At 37.5% G+C, this 12147-nt stretch overlaps 1 protein-coding gene across 1 annotated transcript in view; it reads left to right on the top strand.

The window, feature by feature from the left end:
* LOC124798417 (HEAT repeat-containing protein 1) overlaps positions 1-12147 on the top strand; it is a 286351-nt gene that overhangs the window by 186572 nt on the left and 87632 nt on the right. Inside the window, exons 16-17 of the mRNA XM_047261815.1 lie at positions 7002-7389; positions 10201-10358. Of these exons, the coding sequence (XP_047117771.1) occupies positions 7002-7389; positions 10201-10358 (546 nt within the window). The remainder of the gene's footprint in view (positions 1-7001; positions 7390-10200; positions 10359-12147) is intronic.

A 12147-nucleotide genomic window follows, 5' to 3' on the forward strand; every position in this document is an offset into this window, starting at 1 on the left:
TGCCCTCAAAAAACTCTCTGTCGGTTTGTGGAGTTACCCTAAAGTATCACACTGCATGACATAATAGAGTAGAAGTAAGTAACAGTATCCTTGATTTTCTTTTTATTTATTTATTTTTTATATTTTATATTTTTTGTTTTTATTTGTTATATTTATTTTCTAATTGTCAAACAGTTCAAGAAAATGCTATGTTTTGAGCAGTTGAAATTTCTTGTGAGTAAATCTTCCTTATACCTCCCCAAAGTCATCTTCCTTAAAACCCTAATTACATGTTGGTTGCCCTAAATATTACTCACTATTCTACTTGGCCTCTGTTGCTCCTTCTGGAAGTCAATCATTGCTGCAGTGGCGGAAATGTTGGGTTTTACTGCATTGGACCTATGAGGACACTTCTTCCATGAACCTCATATCATGATGGTTGCTGACCCTACAACATTCATCATTAAACCGAAAAAAAACAATGAAGCACCTAAAAATTGCAGTGTGTTCCCACAAATCCAAAAAAACTTCTTCCTTTCACAAGGCTCTACCACAAGTTACATGTTCATTAGAATTGATAAGATAAATAGTGGACTTTCGGAATCAGTTGGGCGTTCTTATGAAGTGATTCCACATTTTCCGAAGAGAATCCAAAGCCAGCTGGCAGCAGACCAGGATACAAACTCTTCCCAAGTGCCCAAGAAAGTTAGAAAATCAGGACACATGGTGAAATTAGCTGCCAAGTTCACAGATGGTATTGAGGCCCACAGTGAGTGGGGGCTAATGTTGGGCCATATACAAATTAAAACTGGCTGAAATTTTTCAAACAGTTTTTAATACTATATTCATTTGTTTTACTAAATATCTTTGCAGAATTCAATGGAGCTGCACTGCCTGTTGTCAGTTGGGAGGGGGGAGCTAGTATTGTGAGGAAATGTGTGTTTTATTTATTAAATTATATAAAAAATATCAGTAGACATAGGGAATAAATCGCCTCAGTTTTAATAATTTTGGCAAAGCTTTGTTATCATGTTGTTATGTCATGTCCCTAACTGCAAAGTTTCTTAACTTGTGAAACAGTGTTCAGAAAAACAAACACTTTGATGTTAATGATACTTCTGCATGAATGATGGTTGTTCATCTAATTTAAAACAGTAGGAAAACCAGTTGCTACTACCTGTCTGTCCCCCCCCCCCCTTTTATTTAAACTACCTTTTCATAGTACTTCAAAGCATTGAATGTTTCTGCATTTGATTTATTATGTATTTCTAATGATGTTCTTTCAATAACATCAAGATTATATACACTTATCAGCCAAAACAATATGGCCACCTACCTAATAGCTGGTACATCCACTTTTTGGCTTGTATTACAACGGCGATGTGTTGTAGCATGGAAGTAATGAGGCCTTGGTGCATCGCTGTAAGTAGTTGGTAACACATCTGCATGTGCGCGCGTGCGCGCGCGCACACACACACACACACACACACACACACACAGTCACCTAATTCCCATAAATTCTGGGGATGGGGCAATGACTTCTGATGCCATATTCAAATCACATCCCATATGTTTTCAATCGGCTGCACATCTGGTGAGTTAGGGGGCCAGGGCATCAATTGGAACTTGTGACTGTGTTCCTCGAACCACTCCATCACCCTCCTGGCCTTATCACTTGGCACATTATCATGTTAAAAAATGCCACTGCCATCAAGAAATATGATCGCCACGAAGGAATGTATCTAGTCTGCAACCAGTGTACAATACTCATTGGCCATCATAGTCCCTTGTATGACCGCCACTGGACCTATGAACTCCACTGGACCCATGGATGCCCTTGAGAATGATCCCCAGAGCATAATGGAACTGTAGCCGGCTTGTCTCTGTCCTTTTGTATGCGTGTCAAAGGCTGTTCCCCTGGAAGATGATCAATTCTTGCCCTCCCATCAGCATGGTGAAGAAGGTACCGGGATTCATCAGACAATGCAATGCTCTGACACTGCGCCAGTGTCCAGTGCCGATGGTCATGTGCCCATTTCATTGTAATTGCCAATGTTGTGCTGTCAACAAATGCACATGCATGGGTCATTTGCTGCTTAGGCCCATCATTGCGACTGTTCAGCGCACTGTGTGTTCAGACACGCATGTATGCTGCCCAGCATTAGTGCCTGATGTCAGTTCCACCACAGTTCGCTGCCTGTCCTGTTTTACCAGTCTGCCTAGCCTACATTGCCCAACATCTGTAATGAGGGGTAGTTGCCCAACCCCATGGCTTCTAGACATGGTTTCACCTTGGTTTTGCCACATTTTGAAGACACTCACCACAGCACTCCTTGAACACCTGATAAGCCATGCAGTTTCTGAAATGCTCATGCTGAGCCTTCAGGCCAACACAATCTGCCCTTCGTCAACGTCAGATAGATTGTGCACCTTTCCTGTTATACACATGGATAGCATGCTCACTGATACTACAAACTGCAAGCAGCGTGTATTTGTGTCTGACTAGCAGTCATTCCTCGCCAGGTGATGTCAGTATCACCTGGACGCGTTTATGTCAATGGTAGTTTTGTTGTCATAATATTTTGGCTGATCAGTGTATGTCAGTGCTGAAGTTCTTGAAATTAATGCTTTGTTTTCCATACAAATTAGCTTTCAGGAAAAGGGCGAATAGACTCTGAGAAACAGATTATGTATTTATTTTTATTTAAAGCCCTTATATTAAAGACTACACAGTTGTTTCATGGGCATCATCCACTATTAGATGAACTTTTTGCTGACAATTAATAACTGTAGTCCTTGGAATTACGTGTGTGAAATTTTTAAAGAGCATGAATTTCTACTCTGGTTGAAGATTTAAATTAACTGTAAAGATAATATTTCTAACTTTGTAAAGTGTTTGCAACTAATGAGGAGACAACTGTAACTTCAAATGAGATACTTTTCTCCTTGTTGATGACAATCGAAATGGAAATGAAGGAAAGAATCATAGACCATAAACTTCCACAGCTGGGGGCTATTGTCTCGTGGTTGAACGGATTCCATATTTAAACCAATTGTTTCATCTCCTTCTGCGGAGGCAATTTTCGAAGGTAACTTTAGCTACTGTGAGTCCCCGATACATCCCATCGCTCGCTACTGACTGTAGCAAAGTTCTTTTTATTCCGGCTCCTGCGCAGTGGCATGACATCAGATGCTTTGAATACCCAGTGCAACAGACCATTGACCATTGCCATTTGTTATCATCTGCTGTTGCAGTCACCCAGTGGTGGAAGACTAGTACACATCTTCTTCAGCACCAGGATCCAGATGCCTTTCAATTTCATGCCCCCCTACTTGTGAAGTTCTTGAGATGTTTAACAGTCTTGATGGCCTCTCCGTATAGCTTTCCATGGTATCCATTTGTGGCTGCCAGGATGTGAGTCCTATGATAATGATTGTGGTGATCTCCTAGCTGTAAAACTTATTCCACAACAGCTGATTTGTCAGTCTCCCCCTCCTACCATTGCCTTTTGCTGTTTTTGTCATTTTTTTGACCGTTCTTTTTGTAGTACTCATGTACACCTCTCCACAACTTCACGGAATCCTACATATTCCTGCTTTTTCCAGTGGTATGCAAGCATACTTCACCAATTTTAGGTGTTGCTATATCTTCCAGGTGGGTTTGTAGATTACTGCAATGATTCATTTTTTCAAGACTTTTTTTTATGCCGTCAGTAACATCCGTAATGAAAGCCAGGAAAACTTTCAATTTCAAGGGCACTTGAGCATCGGTATGATCGTAATGTCCTTTTTGCCTCAGCAGACGAATAACTGTTGTTGAACAATGCATTGTTGAGGTGTTTCATTTCGCCGTCAAACAGCTCTGGTTTTCAGATGTTCTTTGCTCTATTCTGCCAACATTTTTATGATGCCTCGCTTTTGTTGTAGGTGATGGTTCGAATCCTGGTGTAAGTAATGGTCTGTACGTGGATGTTGTCGGTAAACTGTATGGCCTAAGCTACAATCTTCTTTCTTGAAAACTAGCGCATCAGGAAAATGTGTTTTTCCATATGTCTGCTTCACCATGGCAAACTGAATCTTCGTATTAATTCCATTGAGATGCTTGTGAAAATGAATCAGTTCCCCTCTTGCATGTCCCCACAAAACAAATGTCACCTGCGTAGCAGAACCAAATATTTCTCTCTCTCTCTCAACCTCCCTCCCCCCCCCCACACACACACACCCCTTCTTCTTCTTTTTTTCCCAGTGCCTGCTACTCATTTTTTCCCTGAAGATATTTGCTACAACTAGTCTTAAGAGACTCCCCATAGCCAAAGCACCCATCTGTTCATAGAACATAATGTTAGATTGGAAGTAGTAGTCATAAGGCAATGTGTAAACAGTTCTGCAATAATGTCAGGAAAAATATGATTCTGTTGTTGCAACACCTCATTGAATGGAACAATAGTAAGTAGTGAAACCACATCAAAACAAACTAATATGTCCATCAGCTGGACCACTATGCAGGTGGTTGCTGATAAAATATGGTGAATTCGTGATGTAAGAGTCCTGCATACAGTCATAATAATGTTGTCAAGAATTTTGCAATCGAATAGGTGAACGAACCAATGGCAGTCACCAAAGGTCTCGGAGGAACACGTTCTTTATGCAGCTGAATCGAATGGAACTGAACTGAAATGAATTGAACAGAACAGACTTTTCTGAATGCTCTGTTCGTTGTAGAACATTTTTATCAACCGCTCAACAGTTCTAAGAACTTTTTAGTAGGGTCTTTACTCAGTTTCCCAACTGTCTGCAGACCTAATTAGTCGTTAATCTTACTGTGATAGTCAGCTAGTGGGGAGAATGGTAATACTGTCATCCTCATTCAGGGATTTTACAGTATTCCTTTCACCCACAGCTAAATTATTTTTGGGGGGCTTTGCACATGCGAGTACTTTTAAACGGCTTCTATACAGATTTCTTCAGCTGTAACTGTGTCCACGATATAAATTCCTGATCCTACACTGGCTATTATTTCCTCCATGGGCACAATTTGCAGACTTGCCATTAGTGCTGTACACAGTCGACCCTAAGACAAGAAAGGTTAGCTTCAGAGATATTGTGCTGCCCATTTGTTAACATTTCACTGTAGTTAAAGAGTAGCCTCTCTACGTACATTGAAACACACAATCTAAATAGCCTTAAGTGCCACACCTGCAAACTGATGTTCGTCAGCTCGTGTTGCCTGCAGGCATTTGACTACACGTACATTTCCTGATGTATGAACATTTAACTTTCAGGAAAAAATTCATCCCCCTTCAGAGTATCTGTGCTACAAAGACCAGTCATTCCGGATACAGACTGCATTTCAACGTTACTAGGTTTTAGTGTATTATCTTTGGGTTAAAACTTGAATCCAAGGCTTTGAAGACTGATTTGTTTGGATCTGTGTCCTTTAGAGTTGACAACTTATGTGCTACAATCAGTCCCGGCAAAAAAAAAAAAAAAATCGGTGTCTAATTTCAGCATTAAATAGCTCTCAGTTGTCGCCGAGATTCTCAGATGTATGACAATTTTTAACCAGGAATGGGGAAAAATACTATTTTCTGTGACATTTTGTTAAAACCACTAATTTAGCATTATGTTGCTGAAAATCACGGATTTCATGTTATTTCATTAAAAGCCAGTGATTTTGCATGTTTGTTGCACTATTTTTTAAATTAAGTTTTCTGTTCCTACCTAAGTAATTGCCACCAATTTACAGACTGTATGAATGACTTGTGCAATATAGAAATATATGCAGTTAAACATGTGAGTGACAATGTATAAAGTGATCTAAATGATTAATGGAAAATCTCATATAAAGACGTGAAACAAATACTAACAAAGAGAAGAGGGGCTGGCCAGTACTTACCTCAGCTCAGTACAGCCGATAGATACACAAAAAACAGAACCGAAAATTTAGGTAAATATAGAAATATATGCAGTTAAACATGTGAGTGACAATGTATAAAGTGATCTAAATGATTAATGGAAAATCTCATATAAAGATGTGAAACAAATACTAACAAAGAGAAGAGGGGCTGGCCAGTACTTACCTCAGCTCAGTACAGCCGATAGATACACAAAAAACAGAACCGAAAATTTAGGTAAATTTTCGGTTCTGTTTTTTGTGTATCTATCAGCTGTACTGAGCTGAGGTAAGTACTGGCCAGCCCCTCTTCTCTTTGTTAGTATTTGTTTCACGTCTTTATGTGAGATTTTCCATTAATCATTTAGATCACTTTATACATTGTCACTCACATGTTTAACTGCATATATTTCTATATTTACCTAAATTTTCGGTTCTGTTTTTTGTGTATCTATCGGCTGTACTGAGCTGAGGTAAGTACTGGCCAGCCCCTCTATCTCTTTGTTAGTATTTGTTTCACAATGTATAAAGTGAATCATTTATATACCTTTTACATTTCTTCTAATGAATAGCTTTTAGCATCATTTTGGTCCTTATGCATTTCTGGGAGGAAATGAAAATTGTTTGAATGTAAACATTTTGCACATTAACGTAGTTAAATACTGTATTATACATATCATCCATACAGTGTATAAAATGAGACTGCCTACTTAAGTATTCTTATGCGGTGCAGGAGTGGACAGTATGCTTCTGATGATTTGATACTGCACCAAAATGAGCATAGCCATCTGCATATTGGCATAATAGCCCAAAACTGGTTGTGGCAGTAAAATACGGCTCATTAAAAAATATTTGTGGCTGGTTTTATTCTCCTTCAGCAATCCTTAATTGAATAACAGCCACAGAGATCAACAAGATCTAGTTTGGATAAATTAAGATTACATCATTGATTATTTAGTCTTGCTATAGTTCTTGATTTTAATTTGTTGTTAGTATGTTTTACCAAATCTGAAATTGTCTGCAGTTTTCATATTTAAATTTTAATTGTAGACTTTTGTAACATTCATGAATTAGAAGTAATTGTATGCTATGATAAATAAACATGTGTATATTATTTTGTCTATTGCAGGCTGAACATTCTGGTGTGTTGACAGAGAAGATGAACTCGCAACTTGAAGATATTGTAGCAAAAGTGATGAGAGTGTTTGTTGATGCTGTGATGGATATTCCAGAGCATAGACGCATTTCGTTATTCCACAAATTACTCCAGACATTAAATGCTGAAAAATTTTTGTGGTTATTTATAAGCCTTGTTCTGGAGAGTCATGTTCTCAGAGGCAATGATGGTGTTGACAACAGAAATACTAACAAGAAAGGTTGTGAAAATAAAGAACAGAATGCAATGCCAAAAAGGCTTGAGTTCCTAATGAATATAACTAAACAGTTCTCGCCTTATGTTATTATAAAGAATTGTGTTTCAGTAATAAGATACGTGAGACTGCTTCCATCATCAAAAGGTAAGAGATTTGGTGCTATATCCGTGTATGTTGGTTGAATGATCTAATTAAAATTGACATCCACACCAACCAGAGATGAGTTGTGTGTCACTCTCATGTTGAATTTATGTTCAGTAAATTTTGTAGATAAATTTAAAAGATAATAGTTTTGCAGTAAAAGTTGCTCTTTTTGACACTTTTAAGACCAGACTTGGGACAAAAATTTTCATTGCTCATGTATACTGCTTTTAAACAATCAAATGAGTTCATTATTTCGTATTTTCTGATCAAGTCTTTGATGCAAATAATCATACGCTCAATTGTTGAGATGTGTGTTGTACTCTGAAAATGTATATTTTTTAAATACATTGAAGCCATTAATTTTTTGTTTGTATTGCAATATACAATATATTTTTTTTGGTATTATGGGTGACACAACCTTGTCAGTAGAAATTGCTTAAAATATGTAGTCCCACCTGTGGACGAATAAGTGATATTTAAAACTGCTGGTATGCCTGTTTCTTTGTGGGCTGATTGATATTTCGTTTTCAGTTGAATTGTTTTAGTCTTATTTAGAAAGGTTTGTTGCAAGTAGGTAAAATCTTCTAAAGCCGTTGAAGAACTAGGACGTGTCCCTTGTAGAGATTCTGTTGATATGCTCTGCTTTAGGATAGAAAGAGATTCATAAATTAGAAATGAAGTAACTGTTGTGATTATGTTGCTGTGCTTCACTGTTCTGTGATTGAAATTGTTTAGTGTTTCATCTTAAAATAATGTTTGTTATTCTTGATCATGGTTACAGAATGCTGCCTACATAACTTACTTGTAAAGATGACATTATTTACTGATTTCTTGATTTATGTCTTTGTGTGAATCATATAATTCCAGGACATCACAAAACAAAATGTAACCAATTGGAGACTGATTTAGTGCAGACTATACACACATTACAATTTATCAACCCTTTTTTTTTTGGGGGGGGGGGGGGGGGGTCTTAAATTGGGCCATCTGTTCATAAATTACTAAGACATATCATTTCTTTGCTTTCCGTCTATGAACTGTAACATGTTAAAATAAATGTAAGATATTCGTGTTGCAGCATTGACAATGGTAAAAATAAGGGAGATTACGATTTAATGTCCTGTTGACAATGTGGTTATTAGAGATGCATTGTCGGACTGAAGAGGTCAGAAAATGGCTCACATGGGGAATTTTATTATTATGATTATTACTGCAGAAAATATTTTTTACACCATGATAGTGGAAGTTTGAGCTCAGTTTCCACACTAGCAGAAAATAATGAAGAATTAAGGATGGGTTCACCTTTTTACAAGTACACAAATTGTCGTTTCGCTTGAACTCCCAAATGTGTTTCACCATAGTTGTTGCATCCTCAGTAGGTTTTTTTCTTTTATTTTACATTGTGTGTGTCCTGTGGCTGCCATTCAAAACCAGCCACTGGTCTAAATTAGTATACCTTGTTATCAGTGCAGTATTTGGGTGGCCCTGAGCAGTGTCTGGTTTATATTTGTGTGCCAAGCATGTTTTTAGTGTTATTGTGTGGCTTGGACACATGTTTGACTGCACAAAATTGCATTTCTGATCAGAAACATGAATTTGTGCAACAAAATGTGTGTCCAAGCCGCAACAACATAACAAGATGCAGTGTTCATAAATGACTAGGAGAAAACATCAGTCCAACTACACAATAACACCAAATACATGCTTAACACACACATACAAACCAGATACAGGTCAGGACTAGCAAAATACTGCAGTGATGACATGGTGTACCAGTTTAGATGTTTGGCTGATATTTTATTGGCAGCCACAGGACACACACACAGTGTAAAACTAAAGAGAAAAAGGAAAAAAAAAAAAAAAAAAAAACCCACAGAGGATGGCACAGCTTTGGTGAAACCTGTTCCAGTGTAAAAACAAAATAATAATTCGTGTGCTTAGAAAAGACGCATCCATCCTTAATTCTTTATTATTTTTGACATTACTACAAATTACAATGATTATGCATAAGGCTTCTGATCATTACTCTTCTCCCCACTTCGCTGATGTTCCTTTGAGATAGACATTATACATGTATCGAATTACAGAGAAGTGGTTGTACATCAGACCAGATTGCTTGTTCAGCATGGTCCTCCATTATTTAATTGTCCAAATTGCCAGGACCTGCCAAATTATACTGCCTGTAAGGACCCTTAACATTTAGAAAAGCTGTTCCTATGCCAATGACATCAATTTTTTGTCTGTAGTATTGGCATAAGTTTTGATATACCATTTTGTTTGAAATTCAGTCACTGTCACACTTGAAGGTACTAGATATTCTGAGACAATCAACAGAAGGATTTTTACAAAAATGTTTGCAAGTGTTGTTGCATCCTTCAGGTTACTATATTGACTTCTACAGTGCTGGAGTATGTAGTCTTTTTTTTAGTGTATTGTACATGTTCTTTTACTTTTGTTTTGCCTATTTGGTCATATGGTTGACAGATCACCATACCTGGATGAGAACAAATTCAGCAGTATATGGAATAAAATTGGCTTTAGAACTACACTTCTGTATACATCTCAGTTTCTTATTTAAATGTTGTTTTAAGATAATTAACCAGTAATACTATGAGAGGGACAGGAGCAGCGAAAAGTGCACATTATTCTATTGAAACCATTGAAATGGTAACACTTGATTATTTTGTGTTGTAAGCTGTCATTTCTTTAGTAACTGTTTTAATTTTTTTCCAGATGAGGTGTAATTTCTCATACTGTAAAATACTGATAGTGGCTTATTTTTAATTTTTATTGCAATTATCTTTCCGGCAGAAAACTTCTTTAGGCTGAAAAAGAAGATGGGTGCAACATTGCCACCATCATCACTGTTCGATATTGCTCATCATACGGATAAACAGCTGCGTCACTACAGATACACTCTTGTAACATTTTTGTCATCGCTTCTGTCATCAGCATCGTTTGTTGCACAGGTACTTGATTTCTTTATCTATTTTAGTATGATTTCTTTATCTATTTTAGTATTTTGTAAAATCTGCTATTCGTGCTATAGAGATGGTTGCTGAGAGTAGCAGAATCAGCAGATCACAAGATGGCGTATGAGTTTGGTGCGATGTTCACTTGTTTCAAGTTGCTAATAACCTTGGCCACTATACAATGCAGTGGATACTGGCATTGTTGTCGTCATTCCATGCCGAATTTCATGGCATGCAAAACTCAATGCTTTCTACTAACAACTCAGGCTAGGTTGACTGTGAGGGAAATGTACCTATGCTGGTTGAATAACTTCAATTTATGTTGATTCAGCTATTTCCCGTTAGCCATTGCACTGAGTGTTTCTATGTTAATGTGTTTATATAGTTCCAAGATATCATTTACTCCTGTGTACTTCTCTCTACCAAAGATAAAGTGATAGAGACAGTGCAGAGCTTGCAAATCATGATTTATTAATTAAAAAATTTTTAAAGGCACAAGGAGATGGAAATAGGCCAGTTGTTACTTTTGTGTTTGCTGTGCAGCTGACAGACCTACTTAAAATAACACTTGTAACAGAGAAACTTGTAGCTTCCTTCTTTAAAAAGGAGATAGTAATTGTTTGCAGGAAGTTATAAAAGAGGAGAAGGCTCTGCTACTGATCTTAGGCTAAAAATGACCCATCCATTACGAGGAGAAAGGGAGACAGAGATAAGGGAATCTGTATCAGAGAAGTCAGATCTAATACATTATTAAGAACTACACCAGGTTCAATTCAGAGATGGTAGAAAGGACAGAGAGAGAAGTGTAGGTGGATTACCAAAGGAACAGGAAATGAAGAGTGGAAAGAAAATATCAATTAAATGGTAGAAAGAAAACGGAGAAGATAAAGAAAGAGGATAGGAGAAGAAAAACAGACTATTATATATATGATGGAGATAATAATAAAAGAAAATAATCAATTTGCTACTCACCACGTAGAGGAGGTATTGAGTAGCAGACAGGCACAAAGAAAACCACAGCCAGTCCTTGGCACCCAGAGACAGAAGCCATGTGTGTATAAGTTGTGTGAATGTGTGAGAATTCTACTTGTGAGGAAGGACTCTGTCTGGAAGCTTAAATATTTCTACAATTTGTTTTCTTTGTGCCTGTGTATTACACAATGCCTTCTCTATGTAGTGAGTAGCAATCTACCCTTTCCATATTATCGTTGTTCCATACTGAACTTCTTATTGTTTAAATAATTAAATTATAATAGTTACCTTATTGGCGAGGGAGAGGGATGAGGATAAGCTAATACAGGCTGATTGTAAAACCAAGACTAGGTAAAAGGATATGTTGGGAAGCAAATTTCTGTCGGTAGATTTCAGGGAAACTAGTGTGGGTTGGAAGGATTGAAATGGTGTGGTATAGGAGGTATTAAGAGTCTCTTGAGTCATTCTTTGAATTAAGCTAAGCAACTGCAAAGAGGACATCTGCAAGGCGGACAGTCCTTTTGTGCCCATTCAGGCTATCTGCTAGTTTATGGATTAATACCTCTATAATAGAGAGCTATGCTATGGACATATGTCAGCTGATAAGTAACATGACTATAACCTGATTGAAATTACTTAATAGTTGACATCTGTTACTTACTGCAACAGTGTTGCCACATCGCCTGCTGGCTACCGCTTGGTTGTAGGTGATGCACCAACATGGCAGGTCACTTCACAAATGCTTAATATGTAATGCAGAGCAATGCTGGAAGTGGGGCCACCATGATGTTTGACAGAAATGCAAGATCTTCCG

The sequence above is a fragment of the Schistocerca piceifrons genome, chromosome 5 (assembly GCF_021461385.2).
Source record: "Schistocerca piceifrons isolate TAMUIC-IGC-003096 chromosome 5, iqSchPice1.1, whole genome shotgun sequence".
Taxonomy (NCBI): domain Eukaryota; kingdom Metazoa; phylum Arthropoda; class Insecta; order Orthoptera; family Acrididae; genus Schistocerca; species Schistocerca piceifrons.